At 65.1% G+C, this 23,985-nt stretch overlaps 2 protein-coding genes across 8 annotated transcripts; both read left to right on the top strand.

Moving 5' to 3' along the window:
• Nucleotides 1-944: 944 nt before the first annotated feature.
• NRBP2 (nuclear receptor binding protein 2) lies at nucleotides 945-8,015 on the top strand. 2 transcript variants are annotated; one of them, XM_028533754.2, is made up of 18 exons: nucleotides 947-1,330; nucleotides 1,703-1,825; nucleotides 1,908-2,009; nucleotides 2,117-2,206; nucleotides 2,402-2,442; nucleotides 2,541-2,635; nucleotides 2,760-2,783; nucleotides 2,854-2,937; nucleotides 3,012-3,067; nucleotides 3,147-3,242; nucleotides 4,222-4,354; nucleotides 4,446-4,548; nucleotides 4,670-4,720; nucleotides 4,794-4,929; nucleotides 5,877-5,930; nucleotides 6,028-6,091; nucleotides 6,217-6,272; nucleotides 6,354-8,015. In XM_028533754.2, the coding sequence occupies exons 1-18, from the start codon at nucleotides 1,208-1,210 to the stop codon at nucleotides 6,414-6,416; spliced, it is 1,494 nt and encodes a 497-aa protein (XP_028389555.1). In that variant the 5' UTR covers nucleotides 947-1,207; the 3' UTR covers nucleotides 6,417-8,015. The 2 variants fall into 2 exon arrangements, with proteins under 2 accessions (XP_035887523.1, XP_028389555.1); XM_036031630.1 differs by lacking the exons at nucleotides 6,028-6,091; nucleotides 6,217-6,272; nucleotides 6,354-8,015 and having other exon boundaries at nucleotides 945-1,330; nucleotides 5,827-5,927.
• A 3,819-nt stretch (nucleotides 8,016-11,834) lies between these two features.
• On the top strand, nucleotides 11,835-23,870 carry PUF60 (poly(U) binding splicing factor 60). 6 transcript variants are annotated; one of them, XM_028533733.2, is made up of 12 exons: nucleotides 11,835-11,965; nucleotides 16,381-16,464; nucleotides 18,524-18,619; nucleotides 18,733-18,822; nucleotides 19,650-19,700; nucleotides 21,719-21,880; nucleotides 21,954-22,046; nucleotides 22,190-22,403; nucleotides 22,489-22,679; nucleotides 22,816-22,951; nucleotides 23,143-23,378; nucleotides 23,457-23,870. In XM_028533733.2, the coding sequence occupies exons 1-12, from the start codon at nucleotides 11,942-11,944 to the stop codon at nucleotides 23,754-23,756; spliced, it is 1,677 nt and encodes a 558-aa protein (XP_028389534.1). In that variant the 5' UTR covers nucleotides 11,835-11,941; the 3' UTR covers nucleotides 23,757-23,870. The 6 variants fall into 6 exon arrangements, with proteins under 6 accessions (XP_028389534.1, XP_028389535.1, XP_028389531.1 ...); XM_028533728.2 differs by having other exon boundaries at nucleotides 11,846-11,965; nucleotides 16,384-16,464; nucleotides 23,457-23,861; XM_028533734.2 differs by lacking the exon at nucleotides 19,650-19,700 and having other exon boundaries at nucleotides 23,457-23,866.
• The last annotated feature ends 115 nt before the right edge of the window (nucleotides 23,871-23,985 follow it).

Here is a 23,985-nt window from a genome sequence, read left to right as displayed (position 1 = left end):
ATTCTTGCAGGAGGGGGCACACAGGGGAGCTGGTCCCCCAGGCCTCCCCCCAGACCCTAGGGTCTCGTCTCTGGGAGGGGCCGGCTGTGCCACACTCCACTCCTTGCTGAGTCCGCCCTGGGGGAAGCCTGGAGACCACTGCGGGTTCCGGGACGTACGCCACAGGAATGCGCTAGGGAAGTGGTACTGGAAGTACGCGCGGTTCCAAGCGCTGAGCTGGGTCGGTTCCGGAGCCCCCTGGCCCGCCCCGGTCCGCGCAGGCCTCGCGCCTCCAGGCCGGCGCTGAACCCCCAGAGGCCGGGCTGGTCGGCTCTACCCGCTCCGGGGGGCGTCCTCCAAAACACCCTGAGCCTGGAGAAGCGGGAGGCTGCGCCCTGAACCGCACCGCCAGTTCCCAGCCACCCCTAGTGGGCGGGGCTTCCGTCGGGCGGAGCTCGAGGGTGGGGGCCGTCCGGGGCGGGGATTGAGGGGCGGGGCCTTAGCTAGGAATGGACCGGGCCTAGATGGGGCGGGGCCCTGGGCGCTGATAGGTGAGACATTAGCCGGGGCGTGGCCTGAGAGGGGCGGGGCCATGGCGGGAGGACCCAAGTGAGGCAGAGTGCTGGACCCTGTGGAGCTCACGGATGGGGACTCTCCGGGGCGGGGGTCACGGGACGGGGCCTTAGCCAGGAATGGACGCGGCCTAGTCGGGGGCGAGGCCTTATATAAGGTGGTGCCTCAAATCAAACCCGGTCTAGTGTTGGGGCGCGGGCTGGGTGTGGGTTGCGGGGCGGAGCCAGAAAAGCGAATGGGTGTGGCCTCGTAGGGGCGTGGCCAAAGTAGCGCGGGTTCCTGTGGACGGGCCTCGAACGGGGTGGGGTCTCAAACGGGGCGGGTCCTCCGGTCAGGCGTGGCTCCGAGGCGGGGGCTCGCCGGGGCGGGACGGGAGACGCGGACAGGAGGGGTCTTCTCCGGGCGCTGCGCGGGCTCGGCTGTCGGCTGGGAAGCTGCACTCCGGCTCCAACCCGAGGAGGTGGCTCCGGAGGGCCGGGCAGGCTCCACCTCCCTGGCCGCGCATCCGCGCCGCCCAATTCCCGGAGCTTGGGTCAAGGCTCGAGGCGGCGGAGGCTCAGCTCCCGGCTGTGCTTCTGTGAGCTGGGCCAGGGCGGGCGGGGATCGGCGGCGGAGGCAGATCGCACGGAGGGCGGCGGCCTGGGCCCGCCGAGCCATGGCGGCTCCGGAGCCGGCGCCCAGGCGGGGCCGGGAGCGGGAGCGGGAGGAGGAGAGCGAAGACGAGAGCGACATCCTGGAGGAAAGCCCGTGCGGCCGCTGGCAGAAGCGGCGGGAGCAGGTGGGCAGGAGGAGGGAGGTTGAGGGAGAAGCTGGGGAGCAGGAGGCCCGAAATCTCTGCAGCCTCGAGTGGGCAACCTTCTTCTTGCACCCCTTTGGCCTGGCCCCCGTGCCCTGGTGAGGAGCCCTGATTCCCTAAGGGCCAGTCTGGCAGGATCACTTCCCCATGCCTCTGGGACCAGCCACCGGCCCCCAGGGAACCATCCTCAGCCTCCTGTGATCTGCTCCACATCCACGGATGCCCTCAGCTTCCCCCCCGGAGCAGGCCAGGACCTTCATCTCCAGCTTGTGCGAAGAGACCATGTCCCCACTGCCTCCCCTGACAGCTAACAGCACATTAGTATTCTGCCCGCCCCCCCCCGCCCCCCACCAGGTGAACCAGGGAAACATGCCCGGGGTCCAGAGCACGTTCCTGGCCATGGACACGGAAGAGGGGGTGGAGGTGGTGTGGAACGAGCTGCACTTCAGCGACAGAAAGGCCTTCTCTGCACACGAGGTGAGGCCTGCGGCATGCCCCCCCACCCCCCCTCTTGTGACCACCGCGTGACTGCACCCCCCCCCCCACTCACACTTCCCAGGAGAAGATCCAGACCATGTTTGAGCAGCTGGTGCTCGTCGACCACCCCAACATCGTCAAACTGCACAAGTACTGGCTGGACGCCTCCGAGGCAGGCGCTAGGGTGAGCCCCAGGCACAGCAGGGGCGGGCGAGGCGCTGGCGGGAGGGCGGGGTGGCGGCAGGCGCCTGCCCGCGGTCGGCAAGCCGGAGAGCCCCGTCCGCCCCACAGGTCATATTCATCACGGAGTACGTGTCCTCGGGCAGCCTCAAGCAGTTCCTCAAAAAGACCAAGAAGAACCACAAGGCCATGAACGCCCGGGTATGGGGAGTGGGCAGGGTTGGCATCTAGGACGGGGCCGGGTCAGGGCACCATCCGGGGCAGAGACGGCGCCGGGCGTGGGGCGTGGGGCAACTTTGGGAACGGAAACGGGGTTGAGGGGCGGGGGCACAGGGGGCACCACAGGCCCAGCCGCCTCTCCCGCCGGTCCGACCGAGTGCGTCCGCCCGCCGACAGGCCTGGAAGCGCTGGTGCACGCAGATCCTGTCCGCGCTCAGGTGAGCGCCCCGCTTGCCCGTGCCTCCGCCCCCCATGCCCCGCCTCCCTGGTGCCCCCTGACCCAGCTCTGCCTGCTCTCCTCTCCCGTGGCCCGCAGCTTTCTGCACGCCTGCAGCCCTCCCATCATCCACGGGAACCTGACTAGTGACACCATCTTCATACAGCACAACGGCCTCATCAAGATCGGCTCCGGTGCGGGCAGGGCAGGGGGCGGGGCTGGGGGACCAGCGAGGAGGAACCAGCGGGAACCGAGGGAGGAGGACGCCTGACGCCCCATCACATTGACCCCGCTCTTTCTCCCCTGTGCCCTGCGCAGTGTGGCACCGCATCTTCTCCAATGGTGCGTGGGGACCCTGGGGGATGGAGGGACGTGGAGAGGTCTGGTCCGCTCATCCCTGCGCTTGCCCTAGCGCTCCCTGATGATCTCCGAAGCCCCATCCACTCCGAGCAGGAGGAACCGCGGAACCTGCACTTCTTCCCCCCGGAGTACGGCGGTGAGTCCCGGAGGCCCCGCCCCCAGCGCGGCTTCCGCCCTGTGTGCGGTGCTAACTCTCTGTCCGGCTTTCAGAGGTGGCCGACCGCACCGCGGTGGACATCTTCTCCTTCGGGATGTGTGCGCTGGAGGTACTGGCCCCACGGCCTCCTGACCCGGCCTCCTCCCAGCTCCCTGCCCCTGGGGCCTGACCTCCGGCCCTGTCTCCAGATGGCTGTCCTGGAGATCCAGGCCAACGGAGACACCAAGGTCACAGAGGAGGCCATCGCTCGTGCCAGGCACTCGCTGAGTGACCCCAACATGCGGGTAAGCAGCTTGCCTGCCCTCCAGGTAGGGCCGGGGGCGGGTTTCAGGGAGGCCTGGAGGTGCAACAGGTCCGTGCTGCCGAGGCCCGTGCCAGCCCACCTGCCAGGAGGCCTGACCCAGACTGCAGGCTGAGTTCCAGGCCCGAGGGCTCTAGGCGCACACCTTACCGGGGACGCAGAGACATAGGTGGGGGCCCTGCTGTGACGTCCATTCCATAGATAAAGCGGCCGAGTCCTTTGTCCACGGCTCTAGAGTAAGTGGTAGAGCTGGTGTCCGCACCGGGCCTGCCTGGCTCCAGGGCCTCGCATTTAAGCCTCCAGAGGACAGGCTAGAGTGACGTGGCTCCGGCTCAGGGGGGGGGGGGGGGGGGCACGGAGAGCAGCAGGGCAGGCAGAGGGAGTATGGGATGGGAGCTGCACCCACCGCCACTCTGGCCAGAGTCTGGGGACTCTCCGGCTTAACCACATGGCCTCTGGGGATGGCAGAGGGAAGGGATGGGCCCGGATGGGCTGATGGGGAGGTGGAGCCCAGACAGACGAGAGAGGCTGTGCAGGGCACGCCTGGGTGTGGGGAGTAAGGACCCATCAAGGTCACCTCCGGAGCTGGGCCTGGCCGAGAGGAGCAGCGGAGGCGCCAGCTGTGGTGGGCGGGTTCATGCAGGGCCACGTGACCTCCAGGGGGCCTGGGCTGGTCTGCCGGCACTCTGAGCAGGCTTCCTTTGTGAACGGGGGATGACAGCACCAACGCCCCCCCCACCCCTGGGTGTTTGTGAGGGGTGAGAGGAGTTCCAGGCTCAGGGCCTGACTGTTCTGTTTGCAGGGTCAGACCCTGGCTGCCTGGCCCTGTCCAGGCTGCCCCCCTGTGCAGTCCTGCACGTAGGGTCCATGGGGTTGGACCTTTGGGGCCCGGGGATTTCAGGGCCTCCTGTCCCCACACTGTGGGACCAGGGCAGCATTCAGTCTGTCCTCCACGCCCCTAGGAATTCATCCTCTCCTGCCTGGCCCGTGACCCTGCCCGCCGGCCCTCAGCCCACAACCTCCTCTTCCACCGTGTGCTCTTCGAGGTGCACTCGCTGAAGCTCCTGGCCGCGCACTGCTTCATCCAGCACCAGTGTGAGGGGCAGGCCGCCTGGGGGCGGGCAGGGGGCCTGGGGGGGGCCCTGCGGCTCAGGGTTCAACACCCTGGTGCTCCTGTGGCCTGTAGACCTCATGCCTGAGAACGTGGTGGAGGAGAAGACCAAGTTGATGGACCTTCACGCAGTCCTGGCAGAGATCCCCCGGCCCTCCCGGCCCCCCCTGCAGTGGCGGTGAGCAGCTGTCTCCCCAAGGCCTCCTTTTCCACCTGGCCAGCCCCCACTCAGTCCCGCCCCCCCGGCAGGCTGGCCGGCCGGCCAGCCGCTCTCATGTGCTGCTCATGCCCCTTGCCAGGTACTCGGAGGTTTCCTATTTGGAGTTGGACAAATTCCTGGAGGATGTCAGGTGAGAGCTGGCGTGAGGCTGGGGACAGGTGGCTGCCAGGCCTGAGCCCCCAGCCACCCCAGTGTGTCCCCAGAAATGGGATCTATCCGCTGATGAACTTCGCTGCTGCTCGGCCCCTGGGGCTGCCCCGAGCCCTAGCCCCACCCCCAGAGGAGGCCCAGAAGGCCAAGACCCCAACACCAGAACCCTTTGACTCAGAGACCAGAAAGGTGAGCCCCCCATCCTGTCTACTGCCCAATGGGGTACCCTCCTCATGGTTACCTTTGAGTGCCCGCAGCCCAGCTCTCTTCCAGGCTGCCAGAGACCAGGTCCTGGCTGACCCCTTGACCCAGAGGTTGGGGGTGTTATGAGAAGCTGGGGTACCCCCCTTCCCAGAGACTCCTTGCCACTGTAGACACCCAGCCCCTTGGGCCTGTCCACACACAGGCTGTCCCCCTGAGCCCACCTGCTCCAAGAGCACTTCCTTTCTGGGAAGTCTCATTTCCTCCACCTCCGATCCACCTTGGCTTGCTGACTCCCTGCCATTTGTCCTGGTGACTCCTCCACACCGCACCCCCTGCCTGCCCCTTCGAGTTCCCCAACTGCTCCTCCAGCGAGGCTCCCTCCTGCCGGGAGCCTCCCTGTCTCCCTTCCCATGGCCACGCCCCCTGGGTTCCAGGGGCCCCAGCTTTGCCCTTGGGTGATCTCCACGGCCAGGCGCGCACCCGGGCCGCCTCCGTTCCCCACCTGGATGCTCCACCTGCCCCCCGCCGCCGGCCTGCGGCCTCTTGGCTCCCGCCGCACTGCAGCCAGATTCCCGCCCGACAGGCAGAGCTGCCCGCAGAGACCGCGGGGGTCCCCCGCCCACCGCGAGCACTGTGCTGCGGCCTGGCCCTGCGGGCGGGCGTCCTGCGCTGCCGCTCCGGCCGCGGCCTGCTGGCCTGGGCCTCTCCCTGCCCCCCGCGTCCCGCAGCTTCCGCATCGTCAGGTGTTCTCTCCCGCTGTGAGAACTCTTCTGCATCCTTCCGCCAGAGGAGCCTTCTAGTCTCCCCTCAGAGGTTGTCCCCATTTCCAGTCCTTACTGTCCCTCGGGGCCCCTTTGAGGTGCCTCTGCTCTTGCTCCTCAGTTGCTGAGTGTGAGCCTCTGTGGGTGACCTTGGGCCCCCACCACCCCCAGGTGATCCAGATGCAGTGTAACCTGGAGAGAAGCGAGGACAAGGCGCGCTGGCACGTGAGCAGGGCCCCAGGCTGGGGAACGGAGAGGGGGTGGGGGCGGGGCAGGGGGCGGGGCGGACCGCGGAGCCGACCTTACCCTCTCACCTCCCCAGCTCACTCTGCTTCTGGTGCTGGAGGACCGGCTGCACCGGCAGCTCACTTATGACCTGCTCCCAAGTAGGCTGGGCGGGCACCCTGGGCTGGGGACCCTGGGCTGGGGTGGGCTGGGGTGAGCTCAGGGTGGGGGGGCGCCGTGGCCTCATGCCTAGCCTCCTATGCCTCTGCCTGCACCCCTGCCACAGCCGACAGTGCCCAGGACCTCGCCACCGAGCTCGTGCACTACGGCTTTGTCCACGAGGTACGCAGGCTGGGTGTGTCCAGGCTGGGAGGGTGAAGGGGGGGCTGCACCGGTCCCCCATGCCAACCTCCTGCCCTGCAGGACGACCGGACCAAGCTGGCCGCCTTCCTGGAGAGCACCTTCCGCAAGCACCGTGGAGCTTAGCCGTGACGGCGCACCCAGCCACCCATGTCGGGAAGCTGGGCATGAGGGTCTGGGGACTGACAGGGGGCCGCCCTCTGCCTGTGTGCCCAGGGGCTGAGGCCCCCACCCCTGCTACTGAGGACCCTCCCTGCACCTTGCACAGCTGCTCAGAGGCCCTGGCTAGGGTTGAGGGTGGTGGGCTTGGGCCCACAAAGGAGCCCATCATCGGGGCGGGAGGTGTGATTAGGCCGCACGTATCTCCCGGTCGAGGACCCCCCAGCCCATCCTGCCTCGGCACTCACCCTTTCTTCCCACAGCCTCCCTTTGCCAGCTGGCCGCCCCGCCCACCCCCCAGGCTGTCTGATCAGTGACTGGGCCCTCCCAATGGGGGGCCGCCCTGCAGGGAGCCACGGTTGGGGGGTAGCACAGACGCACAGAGGAACACCCACCTCAAGGCAGCGGTGAAGCACCCACAGGCATCAGGCGGGGTGCTGGGTGCTGAGTGGGGCCACGACCGGCAGGAGAAGCAGGCAGCAGAGACAGTGCAGGGAGCCCCAGTTCCCAGCACCGTGTGGCTCTGGCACCCCCGTCCAGCATCCAGCGCACACCCGCCCTGGAGCCTCTCTCTGATTTTTGCACTGCTCTGAGGCTGGGACCCCCATCCCTTGTGTGGACACTCTTCTGGCCCCTGCAGCCCCCCACACCAAGGGCTCCTTCCTCTCCTGTCTTCCTGGGCCTGGAGAGGTCCGTCGGGTGTCCTCCCAGCTCCTCACTGTGCGTCCTCCGAGCGACCACCCCGCAGGGACCTCCCCCGCCTCTTCCCACGGCAGCTGCCTCCCCGGGTCCCTCCCACCAGCCCCCACTGCCCTGGTCTCCCTTCTCGGGAACCACCGCCCCTCCACTCTCAAACATAAACACTCTTTAACAGTTTAAATTGCATGTGCAAATTTAGTGCTTTCAGGGTTCTTTTAAAGCATTTCAAATGCCAAACGGAGAAAGCTGACCACTCTATCAGTGGTCTAGTGTTGCTATAGGAAGTTACCACGAGCTTAGAGGCTTAAAACCCTCCCCATGTATTGCAGTTCCGTAAGTCAGAAGTCCGGCCCAGGTCTCAGCAGGCTGACATCCAGGTGTCAGCCAGCTGCATTTCCTTCTGGAGGTTCCAGGGGGGAACCCAGCTGTTGTTCCTTCAGGTTGGCTGTTGGCTTGTGGGGTCAGGCGTGGCGCCGGGCGCTGGGTGCTGGGCAGGAATTCTTTTCCTTGCAGTGCTAGGGCCCTGGCCCGCTGTACACTGAAGGCCACCCTCGGCCTCCGGAGGCTGCTGCCCTTCTTGGCTCATGGCCCCACCCTCCATTTCAAAGCCAGCACTGGCAGGTGGAGTCTGTCCCATGAACCCTCTGTCTGACTTTCTGCAGCCAGAGAAAAGCTTTCCTGTAAATAGGTTGAGCCCACCCAGATAGTCCAGGAGAGTCCCCCACGTTGAGGCCCTTTCGGGGGAATCAGGGCAGGGACGGCTTCGGGGGGAGGGCTGCCATTACTCCACCCGCCACATCACCCTCACCAAACCTGAGACAGGACGAGCTAACCAAGGCACATCGAATAAATTAAGTGTGCAAGTATGATGGCTCGAGTTATCGGAAACGTTTCCACTCTCCGCAAAATTGTTCAAATTCTCACACCTTTCAACCTAAAATCGCAAACCTAAAACAACCTACGTGCCTAGTTGGGAGTCCCGAGGCTCAGCTGTCGGACTCGTTCGTGCCGACGTGCCCAGCCCGATGTCGGACGCACGAGAGATCACTCCGCGACCGAGCCGGAGCCGGAGCCGGACCCAGAGCTCCGCACGCCGCCGCCGCTTCGCTTACTCAAGCCTATGTGGGGTTTTCTCCTTAACTTTTCTTTCCCGAGTTATATGCATATTATTTTTAACAGTGGGTTTTTCCCCTTAGGCCAATAACAATAATAATAAATAATGCAGTTGCCAACCCAGATCCTTTTCAAATTCACTCTTAGCTGTTTCTCCAACATTTAAAATCCATGTTTCACAAAAACCACACGCACACTGTCACTGCTCTTTATTGGTTTTCCTACATTAGGCGTCGCCTGCTGGTGTCCTCCAGTGGGGGGCACAGCCACTGGCCTCAACCCCCTGACCCAGTACCGTCCGGTGTGATAGGTGTCATCACAGCGTCATTACCACAGGTCTCAGCGGAGAACGAGGTGTCCCAGGGCTGTATTTGCTCCTTTGCACAACCTTTTGTTTTCCCTGGAGTTAATAATTGCCTTTTTGGAGGTTTAAATAGTTTTCTATACATGTCTCAATGCATCCTCACATCCTCCTGCAGAAGGATGGACTTCTCAGTACCTGGGGTTTGCCGCATACGTGCCCGCTCGGTGTCACCTTCTCCCAGATCCCCCACCATGGCCACTCCGCCCCGGGCTGCTTGTCTGGAGCCCCCGGCACAGCTGTCAGCACGGGGTCCCCCTTCCCCAGCGTCCTGGGGCTCCAGGGGTCTCTGAGCCCCATGCTTCCCCCTTCCCTTGTTGCCCCGTTGGAGGAAGAACACCCTCTGAGCTTCCCGGGAGAGGACGCATGGAAAGTTGTGGGGTCTTCGCCTGCTTGTCCGTGTGACCGGGCACAAAAGTCGGGCGAGGCCGAAGGTCCTTTCTGCTCAGGACGTGGAAGGTGTCGTTTTCTTCTCATCCCAAGAACTCGGTGCCTTTCTGAGTTCTGACCTTTCGTCCGTTCTCTCTCTCTCTCTCTGTCTCACTCTCTCTCTGTCTCTCCATCTTCTCTTGGACCTGTGCTGTGGAAGTTCCCAGCGACATGTCTTGGTGCAGGCCCCTTCCGTCAGTTGTCCAGAGACCCCAACCCTACGGCTCTGGACGCTATTTCTCTACACGGGTTTTGTGGATGGCTCCCTCTCCTCCGTTCCTGGAACTCCCGTCACCTGGAGGCGGGGCCTGGCTGCTGAGAGGGGCCGTCGCAGGTGGTCTGGGCCCAGACCTGGCGCCCTCTGCTTCCTGCCACGTGACACTGGTCAGCACCTGCACACTCTCACCTGTGAAAATGGGGACAATAATAGCACCCATTCCACAGCTTGTTCTCAAGGTCACACAAGGTGAAGTGTGTAATGAGAATGGTGCTCAGCCACACAGAGGCACTCTGAATGCCACCATTACGTATCAGTGTCACAAGTGAAGCTGCCACCTGTGGGGTGCTTGTGGCCCCCACACAACCCATGGGGGAAGAAAGCAAATCCCAGCCCCCGCCCCATCATCTGTCACCCCACTTGGAGGCCAGAGGTGCCTGGCCAGGTCTAAGCACTGGACAGCACTGACCGGCTGGATGACAACCACATTTTCTGTCTGCTGGCTGTCTGGTTTCGTAGCTATATATTCTGAAAGATTTCAGCTTTATCTTTCAACCCTTCTGTTGAATTGTTCATTTTCCTCTCATATTTTTCATTTGCAAGTTCGTGTTCTCATTTGCTGAATGATCTTTCTTTATAGCCTCTAGTTCTTGTTTTTGGATCCAACATCCTCTCCCCTATCGCTAAGGATATAATTTTAGCTTTTCTTCTTGCTTTTTTTGTCTTTGTTCCTTCTGAGTCTCTTTCCTTTGTCTTCTCCTTTTTCCTCAGGCGTGGGTGATCCTAGGCTGCCCAGTTGCACTGAAGAGTGAGAGGATCCCTGGCCAAGTGGCTCAGTTGGTTGGAGCATCGTCTCATCCACCACAAGATTGCAGGTTCGATTCCTGGTCAGGGCACGGATGGGAGGCAGCTGATGGATGTTTGTCTCCCACACTGATGTTTCTTTCCCTTTCCTTTTTCTATCTAAAATCAGTACACCTATCCTTAGGTGAGGACTCAAAGAGACAGAGGCAGAGAGAGACAGAGAGAGGCAGGGGGAACCTGGGGAAATCAGTGAGGAAAAAGCAAGCGTGAGATGATCTTGGCCCAGGGACTTGCTGGGTGGTGAGCGGACACCAGGGGCCCAGCCGGGCCAGTCCCCTGAGCACCCCGCACCCTGTGCAGCCGTCAGTCTTCTCTTCTGAGCTTGGACCCGACGCAGAGGAGCGCTCCTCTCTGAGGGTCCTAGTGGCACGTGCTGGGGGGCAGACTCACAGCCAGGGCCTGCGGGCGGAGGGTGAAAGGGCAGGGGCCCCACTCACCCCTGCGCCTTCACAGCGGGAGCTGCCGCCGCGGCCAGCCCTCGGGCCTCCTCCACCTGGGCTCGCCTCCCTGCCACTGCCGGGGGGGCGCACAGGTCTGGGGCCTCCTCCTTTACCAACTGCACTTGCGCTCATGGCCCCTTGGCACCACAGCAGCCCCCCTAAAGCCCCCACTACTGTCCACCTTCCTGCAGCTCCCCAGTATTCCACCTCCTTGTTTCAGCGTTGGTTTTTTTTGCCTTTATCAAGTCATTTCCACACCATTTCATTTTATTTTTTAAAACAGATCTTATTTTTTTTATAGAGAGGGGAAGGGAGGAAGAGAGGGAGAGAAACGTCGTGTGGCTGCCTCTCGAGCGCCCCCTACTGGGGACCTGGCCCACAACCCAGACGGGTGCCCTGACTGGGAATGGAACTAGTGACGCTTCGGTTCCCAGGCCAGAGCTCAATCCGCTGAGCCACACCCGCCAGGGCCACTGCCCCATCATTTTGGAGGAGAGGAAGGTGTGGAAACATTCTGCCCTGTTTAACTATCCACGCCTCTATTTCTTTTTCAGCTTTGAGAAGAGGCCTGTCTAGCTGAAGACACTTGGTTGGGTCAGCCGGGCTTACGTTGGTGGGCTGACGGCCCCAGGGCCGGAGATTACAAATGTGGGTCCTTCAGAGTCAGGGTCTTGGTACTGAGTGCCGCAAGCGGTGCGAGTCCAGGGCAGCTCCACGCCAGGGAGGGGCGTCTGGAGCCTCCAGGAGTTAGCTGAGTGACTAAGGGACGGCATGCATGCCCTTCCGGAGGGTTCCATGTCTTCCGACTGCGTGTTGCCGACCCCACGACCCCATCGCTGTAAGGTGCACCGTTGTTTTTGAGTCACCAGGGAAGAGAAGACGTCACCCATTAAAGGAGGACACACTACCCATTGGAAGGTGCCCCTTGACTTGGAAATACGGCGATTTTGTCACCTCTCACGACCGTTGGAGCGGATGGGACTCCTTCAGCCCTGGAGGGGGCCCGGCCGACCTCTATCCTGCTCTTGGGTGCGGGGATGGGGGGGACGGCACCTAAGTTTTTCCGTGAAGGAGGAAAAGAAATGGAGCAGCCGAGGCTGATCGACTGGACGGAGAACGAGAGTCTTCAGCCCGGGGCGGGCGACCGCGACACCAGCGCCCCGCCCCGGCCCCGCCCCTCCCGCCTGCCCCGCCCCTTCCGCCCTGGCAGCGTGTTCCTTTCTCCTTCCACGTCGTTGGGGGGGAAAGAGGGCCTTTTATCGCGATAGTTCCCTCTTTTCCCCGAAGATCTCCACTAGCACCTACATCGCGCGAGACCGCGGAGGGAGCAGGAGCGTGCGGCGCGCTCAGCGGCCGCGACGGATGCAAGATGGCGACGGCGACCATAGCTCTCGTAAGTGAGCTCCCTGCGGCCGCGGGGCTTCGCTCAGCTGGCGGGAACGAGTCGTTTGCCCGACCAGGGCACTCAGGGACCCCCGAGGACGCGGCGGTCGCTCGCGGGGCCCCGCGGCCCCGGGTCGCGTGAGGCAGAGGCGGAGCGGGAGCGAAGGGGGGGCCGGGCTGCAGCCCAGCTTCCGGCCCACGGGCGCTGCTTCCGGTCCGCAGGCGGCTACTTCCGGCGGCGGGCGCGGGAGGGCGGTGCGGGCCGAGTGCCAGGGACGCTTCTTGGGTTCCTTGCAGCGCGCCGGGCCCGGCCCCTTCGCGGGGCTCCCGCGGGGCCACCACGAGCCGCCGTCTCGGGGAGGAGCCAGGCGGCCGTCGTTGCTCCTTCCCGAAGGGTTGCGCTTGTCGCCCAGACTGGAAGGCGGGGCTTCGGGGAACGGTGGCGTTTCTGCCGCTCGTGTGGAGGGGAGTGCGAGGCGTGCGGGGCGCGATCAGGCCCCGTGGGAAGGGTGGCCCGGGCTCCTTGCATCCGCAGCCGAGAACCTGCTGCCCGCTGATGGTGTGCGGGGAAGCGGTCACCAGCTATCAGGGACTCCATCCTGCCGTTCCCACTCAGGAAGGGAAGGACGTGCTCTCTCGTAATTTGTTCCGAGCGCTGTGCGAGGACTTGCAGGCACAAGGGGGCCCTGATCGGGCTTTGACGGGCACCAGAGGCCAGCTCCCACGCAGCGAGCGCGCTTTGCACTGGGTGCCCGGGAGAGCCGCGTGCAGGGCAGTGGGGAGCGAGGGGCGCAGACGGGAGCCCTACTCACAGCGCCCCCAGGCGGAGCCTCCCGTGTCCCTTCCTCTTCCCCTCTTTCCTCCCTACCTGACTCCGCTCCTGGACCCCCCGCAGAAGCACTTCATTGCTTTATTTACCTGCCACCCTCCCCGCGGCCTGCACCCAGAGGGGCGTGGTGAGGGCTGTTTGGGAAGGCATCTGATGCAGTGACCAGAAGAGGGTGGGCTCATGGGGGTTCGTTGGAGGGTCAGGGAGCGTACTTAGGCTGCCCCCGCCAGGCGCTGAGCGGGGTCTGACACCTCGGAGGGAGCTGGACCCGCCCTTCTTGCCGGCACAGACACTGACTCCCAGAGAGGGAGGGAGGGGCCCCAGCTCCCTTCGCTGCCCTCTCAGTGTGCCCTGCTTCCTGTGGACGCCACAGGACCGGCTGACCCTCGTGAGAGGGAAGTTAGGGAAGGTGTGAGGGCCGAGGACTTGGTGGCTCCCGGGCAGCAGTTGGGAATTGGGTGGTGAAGGGGAGGGAGGCTGAGGCACGGCATTGAGGCTCCTGGAAGCCCCGGCCTTGGGGGGCGCTAGAGGCTGTGTGAGCAGCGCCCAGTGCTGGGGCTGAGGTGTGAACTGGGGCTGTCTCAGCCGCGGCAGGGCACCAGACGGGTGGGGTCATCGCAGAGGGACATGGGCAGCAAGTCCGAGCCCTGTGAGCTGGGGTTTTCGGTAGGGGTGTTTGCCGCCAGTCCAAATCTCAGGAGGCTGGCCTGGGCCAATAGGTACACGCGACCTGCAGAGACCTGGGCTAGCCGCCCTGGACTCCGGGAGTGAGGTCCAGCCTGCGGTCTGACACGTTCCTCTTCCGGCCCTTGGAGCGGACAGGTTTTTGGAAGAGTTGCCATTTCCCTGCTGTCCTGGTCCCCGTCCTGTGGTCTCTGCGGGCGGGCGCAGCCACTCTGGTTGCCGCCTTGAGCTTTGGCTTTGGCGCAGTGGGAGGCGTGGTGGGGGGCCCGGAACTTGGCCGGCAGTGATTTGTGAGGGGAGGTGCAGGAGTGCCTCCTGCTCGGGCGTGCCTCCCTCCTGGGGCTGCGGAAGCCGGCCACAGCCCCTTCCCAGCCAGGCTGAGGGCTTCAGGTGCAGGGTGCCTCTTTGCCTGTCTGCCCCATTTTCCCTTCCCACAGCAGCCCAGGCACTGCTGCCTGGAGCCGTCGTCCTTGGGTTCCGCCTGGCAGGAGCGCTGCGCCCTCCCCACGGGCATGGCTGCTTCCTGCTGCGGGTCCCGGCCTGCGCGGCACCTCACGGAGCGCCCTGCCCCGACTGTGGGCCGGGCGTGCCCCCCTGTCGCCCCCGCCTGTGCTGGTTTTCTTCTCAGTGCGTGCTCACCGTGCCCGGGGTGCCGGCTGGCGTGCCCCCTGTCTCCCGTCTGTATGGGCCGCATCCGCAGGCCCCACGTGTTGCTGGTGAGGGTTGGACGGGTTGGGGGGCAGCGGTGGGTGCTGTCTGAGCTCTGACGCGGGACGCTGTGGCCAGGGACTTCCGTAAGCACGTCACACACGCGGAGCAGCCCCGACTGTCCCCCCGGCCCTTGGAGACAGGCCCGTGTCCAGGGCCTGCGGCCTGCAGGCCTCGAGGAGCTGCTCTCCCTGGTTGGTGTTCGGGTGGAAGGAACCCTCGTTAGCCTGGACTGCGGACCAGTGGCAGGGCTGGGGGCTGGGTCCCGGAGCCCTGGGGCTGCACTGCCCCTGGAGGGGGTTCTCACCCCCTCAAGGCGCTGCTGTCCGGTGCCGGGGTCGAAGCCCTCTGGGTTCATTGCCAGAGGATGACAGTGCGTGACTAGCTGTGGTGATAAATGACATCTCCTCCAGGCTCTCAGTGTCCGCCCTGGACCAGGTGGGGTGTCCTGGTCGAGGCCCTCGTGGTCTGACTTCTCCCAGAAAGTCTTTTCTTTTATTCCATCTTTTTCCTCCTCATTGACACTCAGTTTACCTGTAATATGTGTAACTGGAACATACCTGAGCAATGATGAAATAGCTGTATGTGGTTGGAGTGTAACCACCAGGACCACATTCGTTGACTTGTGATCACGAAAGATACACTTTTATATACACATACACAAAGGCACTTTGTTTTTGTTTTTGTTTTTAATTTTTTTCTTTTATTTTTCAGTCACGGTTCCCACTCAGCACTGCTTTGTGTTAGTGTGAGCCGTACAGCGCGGTGGCCCCACTGTGAGCCCTCTGCCCCAGCCCTGTCCTGTCCCCGTGTCGGCCGTCACGGCACCGGGGGAGAGCAGGAGTCGCGTGCACACGTGCCCTCCGGCCAGCCCTGCTGCGGGTCCGAGAGGCCGGAGAGCTCCCTTGCTGTGGCCTAGAGGGGCAGCCTCCGCTCCGGGGCCGCCAGGTCCGACTGACCCCGTGTCCAGCTGCTGTGCGCCCACGGGTGGGCCCCTGTCAGGGGCTCCCCTCTCCTTTGACGCTCGGGCACCGTTTCGAAGCAGCGGTGGCACCGAGTTCAGAGCAGCCCAGGCCAGGTGCACGGCTGGGACGGGCGCCGCGCCGGTGCCCGCTGCCGTGTCTGCAGCGCAGCCGGGCTCGTGCCGCTGCCCCTCCCTGGGGGCTGGGGAGCCCGAAATGTGCTCTGGCTGAGTCACCCCAGCCTCTGGCATCGGTTGTGCCCAGGGCTCCCGAGGGTGGGCCTGGCTGTCCCTCTGCTCCGGTATATCTGCGGGCCTCGTCCTTGGGCTGGGAAGTACTGGGTGTGTGCACTCGGCTCTTGGTCCCTGCTGTGCGGCCTCAGAGATGGAGGTGGGGGTGTTGGGGCCCCGTGACGGGGCCTGCCTCCTGGCCCGGGCTGCCTTTGCCCCGCCGCCCTGCTAACGCACGTGGGGAACAGCTCCTTCCTCCACGGTGCCTAGCAGTGCTCTGTGACCCCTTCGGGTGCAGGTTGGGGTGTGACCACGCTCCCAGGTGCCCTCTTTGGAGTTAGAGCCCTGGACGGTGTCACTGCTCTGGGAGCGCCCGCATGAGCAGACCACCTGCTTGGCCCGGCCATTCAGAGGGTGGCCCTCCCCAGAGGTGTCTCCTGGAGGGGCCTGGGCCCTGGATGGCGGGGGAGGAACTGACCTTGGGACCTCAGCTGGGTGGCCAGAGGGCCACTCTAGACCTGCCGGAGACTGCCCTTCCTGGGCTCTCTGCCCTGTGTCCTCTGGGGACCTGCCGCCGTCCAGGGGCCGCCCCAGTTCCACCAGGCCCTGGGCGGCTGCGGGTGTGCTAGAGCGATGGGTGGGGGCGTGGGGCAGGGACAGAAACGGTCAGGGGCGCCCTGACCGGGTCGCTCACTCAGTTCGAGTCTCATCCCCATACTACAAGGCTGAGGTTCAGTCCCCAGTCAGGGCACGTACGAGAATCAGCCAGTGCGTGCAGGGATCAGTGGCAAAGCAAATCAGTGTTTCTCTCTGTCCAAAGTCAATAAGTAAAGTTCAGTTTAATTTAAAGACAGAGACATTCAGGGGCCGAGCCAGAGCTGGTCCCTTCCTGTGCCCCTGCCCGGCCTCCTTCGCTGGTCAGTGGGGAGCGGAGCCTAGCCAGGGACGACGCGAGGGCCTGGGTGGGTGGGTCTCGTGACTGTCCGTTACAGCATCTCCTTCCTGCCTGCAGCAGGTCAATGGCCAGCAAGGAGGGGGGTCCGAGCCGGCGGCGGCGGCAGTGGTGGCAGCGGGAGACAAATGGAAACCGCCACAGGTACTGACCTTAAGCATCTTCGCCCTCAGGCCCGCCTGTCCACCCGCCTGCCCGCCCGCCTGCTGTGTGTCCCTGTTCCCAGAGAGAGCCGGCTGGGGGCCGGCCGGGTGGGGCCACGGGCACTCTTCTTTGCCTTCTGGGCAGGAGCGCCTGTCCTGCCCGCCCCCAGGCCTGGCTCCGGCTTCCTTGTCCCTGCCTCTCCCCTCAGCGTCCACCTGCTTCTTTGGTGGGTCGCAGCTTTGAGAGTGTCCAGGTGCCAGGCAGAGGGCGAGGATGGTCGGGGGGGCTGGCCTTGAGCCGAGTGAGCCCTGGGCCATCGGTGTTATGCCGCAGAGTGTTGTTGAGAGCCAGCAGCACACACTCTCGTGCCAGACCTCGGGTCTGAGCAAAGTGGTGGAGGAGCGCGACGTGCTGGGCAGAGCGCGAGGCGAGGCGGGTTCTGGGCGTCAGGGTGGGTGTGGGCGGACCCTGTCCTGCTCCGGCGCCTGGCCCTCGGCAGTGTCGGCCGGGGGGGGGGGTGCGGGGAGTGGGCCTGTTGTTGCTGGGTGATGGGGCTCTTTGTGCTTCGCCACGGCAGCGCCTGCCTCCGGGGGCTCCAGGGGGCTTCAGCAAGTGGGCCTTGGGGGCTGGGCCCTCCTCTGGGTCCAGGCACAATCATGCAAGGGCTGAGGTGTGTGGCCTGGATCCTGGGAAGTTGTGGGGGCTGCAGCGGTGACGGGCGAGGGGGCCAGGGCGTCCCTTGGCCCAGCCCTCCCTGGTCCTGGCCGGCTGTGCAGTCGGCCATCGGTCGTGGGAGAAGAGCCTTTTGTTTACCAAGACAAAGAGGAGATTGAAAAGTTTCTAAGGGGCTGAGGGGGGGTTGGCATTGCTGACCATGGTGACAGCCTGCTCTAGTGTGCAGCTCCTGGCTTTCGGGGCCTCTCTCCCACTGAGGAGAGCTGGGCTTGGGGCCAGCAGGGAGGGTGGAGAGCACAAAGCTCCAGGGGCCAGACTGGGGGGGGGGGCCTCCCCCCCTTTCACTCTGTGCTGGTCAGGATGGCGGCAGTGGGGGGTTGGGTCAGCCGGCCCCTCTCTACCTTTGCCCGTCATCACTCCTGCACTGGGGGCCTGCGTCTCCTCTCCGCTGTCCCCCCCGAGGCTGCGTGCGAGGGGCTGCAGAACGCCCCCTCTGGAGGAGCTGCTGGTGGCCTCTCCTTGCAGTCCCCGGGCAGCCTCGGCCCCTGAGCTGGCAGACAGGCAGGTGTGCCCTTGCACCCAGCACCCACACGCCCTGCGGTCTGGCGGCTGTGCTCTGTGTGCGCGGCTCTGGGAGCCCTCTGCTCTGCGGCGGGCTGTGACCGCCCCTCCCAATGCAGCGCCTGGCAAGGACTCTGCTGGGTGTCCGGTCCCTCTGTCCCCCCATGGCTGGTCCGCTCCTGGCCTCTCCTTCCAGGAGGCTGAACATAACCGGGGAGGTGTTCGGTGGAGGGGCTAGAGCCCTTTTTGGGGCTGCGTCTCCTGGGAGAGCATCTCGGGCTCTCTGGGTGGTGTGCACAGCGTGCAGGGGTGGGGGGTGGAGTGCTGCATGGGGCGGGAGGCTTCCCACTGCTCCTTCAGTGGTCCCTGGCACTCCTCCCCAGCAGGGAAGCTGAGTTTGGCCATCTGCAACCACAACAAGGTGGCAGTTGGAGTGAGGACCCCTGGACCCTCCCGAGCCCTGGCCCCTCCCCTCCTCTTGGGGGCCAGCTAGGCTTTGCTCTTGCGAAGCATGAGACAGAGGTTGTGAGGTCAGACTGGCCACAAGGCCTGGTGGTTCCACCTGCTACTTGCCACCTGTCTTGGTGGTTCCTGTGGAGGCTGTTGTGGCCTGGGCCCTGCAGCTGCTCCGGTGTGGCCGAGGGCCCCGAGGTGCCTGCCTGCCACAGCGTGTGTCCTGGTCACAGGTCCTGGGGGAGACCAGCCTCTAGGCCATCGAGGCGAGCGTGTGCCAGGGTCCGTCTGTCCCCAAGGAGGGGCGGGAAGACGGGTGGAGCAGGCCTCCCGGCTCCACAGGTTGACGGTCTCCCTGCTCCCCCACTAGGGGACAGACTCCATCAAGATGGAGAACGGGCAGAACACAGCCGCAAAGCTGGGCCTGCCTCCCCTGACGCCCGAGCAACAGGAGGCCCTCCAGAAGGTGAGAGTGTACCTCCCGGGACACCCGGGCACGAGGAGCTGGGGGGCGGTGGGAGAAGGCCCGTCGCCCCACAGGCCGGGCCCCCCAGTGCTCCTCACCACCTTCTCTCGCAGGCCAAGAAGTACGCCATGGAGCAGAGCATCAAGAGCGTGCTGGTGAAGCAGACCATCGCACACCAGCAGCAGCAGCTCACCAACCTGCAGGTGAGCCGCCACCCGCCCTCGCCACCCCTCCCCACCGCCTCTTCCTTCTCTTCCTCCTCCTGCGCCTGCGGCCGTCCCCACCAGGTGTCGTGGTTCTCAGTTTCTCAAGGACTCCTTCTTGGGACGCCTGGGTTCCTCCCCGAGCCACCAGTGGCTCAGCCTTACCTGCCTGTTGAGCACCCACAGCCCCTCCCCGCCCCTCCTCTGTGCCTCTGCCCGCTCCCCCAGCCAGCTCCTCTTCTCGGACTCCAGACTGTCGCCTCAGGTTGCCCCCCCGCCCCCCGGCCGCACAGGCGATGGTGCAGCCTGGGGGGCGCGTGTCTCCCAGTCCCCACGGCCTCGGCTGAGAGCGGTCAGGCCCCACCCCTGCAGTGAGTCCAGACCACCTGGGCTGGGGCCCAGGACCGAGAGGACAGGCTGGGGGGCCGACGTAGGGCCCTGCTGTAGACCTGCGGCCAGAAGCTGCGGTGAGGCCAGGCGAGGCCGACAGGTGCCTGGGCCTTGAGCCCCTGCCCCCTGCCCAGCCCCAGACAGGCACGCTGCCAGGTAACGCCCTGGTCGCGCCCCCTGCTCGTGCGCGCCCCTCCTCCTCTCCCTCCCTCTCCCTTCCTTCGCCCCGGCCGACCAGGCTCCGGGGTGAGGCACCTGGGGCTCTGAGGCCCCCCGGGCAGGTGCCAGCGGCCGCCACTGACCGGCCGTGTGGGAAGGCAGGCGGGCCTCCCGGCAGGGCGGGGACTCCGGGCCTGGCCGCTGTCTGCGTGAGGTGTGACGAGAGCGGGAGACTGCTCGGCTCCAACAGACTGAACTCTGTCTTTACTGTCTTTCAGATGGCAGCAGTGACAATGGGCTTTGGAGATCCTCTCTCACCTTTGCAATCGGTCAATAGAAATGCTCACTTCTTCCGGGGCTCATGTCCTTAGTCAGGGCTAGAGGGGGGCAGTGCGGCCACGTGCTGGGGACCTTACTCCCCGAGCCGGCCCTGCCCGCCAGCTCGGACGAGCGCAGCAGAGCGCCAGGCGTGGCGGGGCCAGTGGTGTGGGCGGGCACCCACCTGGGACCGCCCCGGGGAGGCCTCCATCTGCTCTGAGGGCCAGGTAACTGCGGAGGGCAGCCGGCCAGGAGGGTAGCTGCCCACGCCAGGCCCGCCTGCACGCACGGCGCGCACCACCCAGGCCCCCAGCTCCGCCAGTCTCCAGGCTGCCGGCTCTTGGGTGGGGGTCAGGCCCCGAGGAAAGAAGGGTCCTAACTCATGGCCCTGTGAGACCCTGGAGGGGGGACGGATGGACGGGGGCGGGGGGGCTGGGGGACCCGAGCAAGTGAGAGAGGGAAGGGCAAGAGCTTGGGCCTTGGGCCTTGGGCCTGGCTGTGAATGAGGGGTAGAGACCACGGCCAAAATGGGCCAGGGAGGAGGCGGTGGCTGTGGCCGTGGCCTCGGCCGCCACGTGCAGGAGCCTGGGAAGGAGACCCTTTCATCCCCCAGAGGCAGGCCGAGGAGGCCAGGGACCCTTCTGGGAACATGGCCTTTTCTCCTGGAGCTGTCCCCGGGCCTGCCGCTCTCACGGGGTGACGAGGTTCTGTGCTCCAGGGCCAGGCAGACCTGGTGTCCCCTCTGGGAGGCGTCTGTCTGCGGGGAGACGTCGGGAGAGGGCTCACGGCCCACCTGCTCCTGGGCAGCTCCCACTGAAGAGGGGCGTGTTCTTTCTTGGGGAACTTTGACCTGAGGGGCAGGTGGTCTCCCGTCTCAGCTACCTAGTATGGGAGGGGACATGGTTCCACTTTTGGGGTCCTTGGTCTCAACCAGGAGCCTAAGGCCTATTTATTGAGAGCCCAGTGTGAGGAGGGAGTCCATTTGGGGGGAATTCCTACTTTGGGGGAGCTATGGGCCATTTTTAAGACCCCTCCTTCAGGGAGGGGAGGCCCAGCCTGCCCCTACCTCGCTGGTGTCTGAAGAAGGAAACGGGCCCCGTATGAGGGCGAGGGGCCCTGCTGGTGGAGGGGTAGAGCCGGGGCCCTGTCATCTCTGTCTGGCCTGGGCCTGTGGCCTCTTCCCTGGGCCCAGCTCCTCCTGCCGGCCCACCGCGTGCGGCTGTGGGCGCCCCCCGCCTGGCACGTTGTGTGTGAGGTGGCAGGGAGGGGAGCCCCTTCCCTGAGGGCTGGGGCGGTCGCTGAGCACGATGGGCCAGCTCCCCAGCGCAGAGGCAGTGTCTGCCGTGGGCCCGCCGGGCCTGTCACCTCCGAGTGCCCCCGGGCCGGGCCCTGCAGGTTGCGGGTGTGGGCTCCGGCAGTTCTTCCTTGTGAGGGGTCAGGCACAGGGCTCTTGAGACCGCGGAGCCCCTGCCTGAGCTGGCCCTGCACAAGCAGCTGTTCCTCCTTCTTTCTGCAGGGAGCCCCCGTCTGGGCTCCCGACCTCCCCCGGGGTCTCTTCTGGGCAGTAGCTGCCCTGTCTTCTGTCCCCCCTCTTGCCTCCGTACCAGTGGGTCCCTCTGGTTGGACGATTCCCCTTCCCTCTTCTGCCGGAACACTTGGTCAGGACCCTGGGAGGGTCTCCCACCCGGCCCAGGCTCCTGGCCTCCAGACTGGAGGGGTGGGCTGAGTGGGAGGGCACGCAGCCCTGCCTCCCAACCACCTGTCAGCTTTGCTGCCGGTCTGTCCAGGGCCTGGACGGGCCCGGGTGCGTCCGTGTCCTGCCTTTGGGCCTGGTCTTCCTTCCTGGGGGTAGGGTCCTGCTGACCCTCACCGCCCTGTCTACAAGGGCTGAGCCTGCACCATGCTGCTGCGTGGGGAGCCCTTGCCACAAGGGTGCTGCGTGGGTGGGCCTGGAGGGAAGCGGGCTGCCCGGCCTCCTGCCACCCCGTCACAAGCCAGTGGCACTCTCTCCCCTTGTGTCCTGCTCCAGATGGCAGCTCAGCGGCAGCGGGCACTGGCCATCATGTGCCGGGTCTACGTGGGCTCCATCTACTATGAGCTGGGTGAGGACACCATTCGCCAGGCCTTTGCCCCCTTTGGGCCCATCAAGAGCATTGACATGTCCTGGGACTCCGTCACCATGAAGCACAAGGTGAGATTCGTTCCGCCCTGCCCCACCCCCGGCCGGGGGCTCTCCGGGCCTGACAGTGTGCCCCTGTGTCCAGGGCTTCGCCTTTGTGGAGTACGAGGTCCCAGAAGCTGCGCAGCTGGCCCTGGAGCAGATGAACTCGGTGATGCTGGGTGGCAGGAACATCAAGGTGAGGACTGGGACGGCAGGTCTGAGGGCTGGTGCGTGGCATGCTCCGTGTAGCTGCCCAGGAGACGCAGCCCCCCTCCGGAGGCAGGAAGTGGCCACGCCTGGGCTGACTGGGGGGCTGTTGATCTCCTGCCTCTCCCCTAGGTGGGCAGGCCCAGCAACATAGGGCAGGCCCAGCCAATCATAGACCAGCTGGCTGAGGAGGCGCGTGCCTTCAACCGAATCTACGTGGCCTCCGTGCACCAGGACCTCTCGGACGACGACATCAAGAGTGTGTTTGAGGCCTTCGGCAAGATCAAGTCTTGCACGCTGGCCCGGGACCCCACAACCGGCAAGCACAAGGGCTATGGCTTCATTGGTGAGCTTGGGGAGGCTGAGGCAGGGCCGGGGCCGAGGCCCAGCCCGCACCGTGGCCGGCCCTCACTGCTGCTCCTGCCCTGCAGAGTATGAGAAGGCCCAGTCGTCTCAGGATGCCGTGTCCTCCATGAACCTCTTTGACCTGGGTGGCCAGTATTTGCGGGTGGGCAAGGCTGTCACACCCCCCATGCCCCTGCTTACACCTGCCACACCTGGAGGCCTCCCGCCAGCTGCTGCTGTGGCCGCAGCTGCAGCCACAGCCAAGATTACAGCTCAGGTGAGGGCTGGTGCAGTTGTGTGGGTTCCATCCTGGGCAACAGGCCCCCAGTGCTTTGGGGACGGACTGGCTCTCCGGGTGGTAGAGTGGAGGCAGCCGGACTGGGGGCTGAAAGTGGTGGCCTCTTGGGTTGCAGGAAGCAGTGGCTGGAGCAGCGGTGCTGGGTACCCTGGCCACTCCCGGACTGGTGTCCCCTGCACTGACTCTGGCTCAGCCCCTGGGGGCTTTGCCCCAGGCAGTCATGGCTGCCCAGGCCCCAGGAGTCATCACAGGTGAGCCTGGGTGGGCCAAGGCTTCCCTCCTTCCCCTGCTCCTCTCTGGGCTGCTGCCTCCAGCCGCCCTCAGTTTGCTGCCCTGCAAACTCCAGGCCTAGCCCGCTGCACCCAGGGCAGGCCAGCTGAGGTTGAGCGCTCCTCCCTGAGAAGGACGGAGGTCACTGGTGGACCTGGTGGGTTTGCTGCAGGTGTGACCCCGGCTCGGCCTCCCATTCCGGTCACCATCCCCTCTGTGGGAGTGGTCAACCCCATCCTCGCCAGCCCTCCGACGCTGGGTCTCCTGGAGCCCAAGAAGGAGAAGGAGGAGGAGGAGCTGTTTCCGGAGTCAGAGCGGCCAGAGATGCTGAGTGAGCAGGAGCACATGAGCATCTCGGGCAGCAGTGCCCGCCACATGGTCATGCAGAAGCTGCTCCGCAAGCAGGAGGTGGGCGGCGGGGTGCGCTGGCTGGGGGCGGGGGTGTGGTCTGGCTGCCCCAGCGCTCAGCTGTCCTCCCCACCCCAGTCTACAGTGATGGTGCTGCGCAACATGGTGGACCCCAAGGACATCGACGACGACCTGGAGGGGGAGGTGACCGAGGAGTGTGGCAAGTTCGGGGCTGTCAACCGCGTCATCATCTACCAGGAGAAGCAGGGCGAGGAGGAGGATGCGGAGATCATTGTCAAGATCTTCGTGGAGTTCTCTATGGCCTCTGAGACTCACAAGGCCATCCAGGCGCTCAACGGGCGCTGGTTCGCAGGCCGCAAGGTGGTGGCCGAAGTCTATGACCAGGAGCGATTTGATAACAGTGACCTCTCCGCGTGACCGCGGCCCCACCCCCAGGACTTGTACTTGCTCCCCCCCCCCCCCGGGTTTTCTAGTGTCTTGGCCCAGCGGCCCGTGCGCATAAAGGTGCAGATGCTGCTGGCCCTGAAGGCCCCTGTGCCGGTGGTCCTGTGCTTCTTGGCTCCGGGGGTGGGGGCGAGCGCCTGGGCTCCCTGAGAAGCGAGGTGGGAGGGAGGGGAGGTTCGCTGGACTGGGCACGGGCGGCAGC

The sequence above is a fragment of the Phyllostomus discolor genome, chromosome 7 (assembly GCF_004126475.2).
Source record: "Phyllostomus discolor isolate MPI-MPIP mPhyDis1 chromosome 7, mPhyDis1.pri.v3, whole genome shotgun sequence".
Taxonomy (NCBI): Eukaryota; Metazoa; Chordata; class Mammalia; order Chiroptera; family Phyllostomidae; genus Phyllostomus; species Phyllostomus discolor.
Note: the sequence above shows the minus strand (reverse complement) of the source record. Positions and strands in the feature narration are given on the sequence as shown.

Coding starts and splice junctions, on each gene's coding strand:
- NRBP2 (XM_028533754.2), top strand. CDS start 1,208: ATGGCGGCTCCGGAGCCGGCGCCCAGGCGGGGCCGGGAGCGGGAGCGG. Junction 1,826..1,907: donor AGGCCTTCTCTGCACACGAG/GTGAGGCCTGCG, acceptor CACACTTCCCAG/GAGAAGATCCAGACCATGTT. Junction 2,207..2,401: donor ACAAGGCCATGAACGCCCGG/GTATGGGGAGTG, acceptor GCCCGCCGACAG/GCCTGGAAGCGCTGGTGCAC.
- PUF60 (XM_028533733.2), top strand. CDS start 11,942: ATGGCGACGGCGACCATAGCTCTC. Junction 19,701..21,718: donor CTCTCTCACCTTTGCAATCG/GTCAATAGAAAT, acceptor GTCCTGCTCCAG/ATGGCAGCTCAGCGGCAGCG. Junction 22,680..22,815: donor CAGCCAAGATTACAGCTCAG/GTGAGGGCTGGT, acceptor CTTGGGTTGCAG/GAAGCAGTGGCTGGAGCAGC.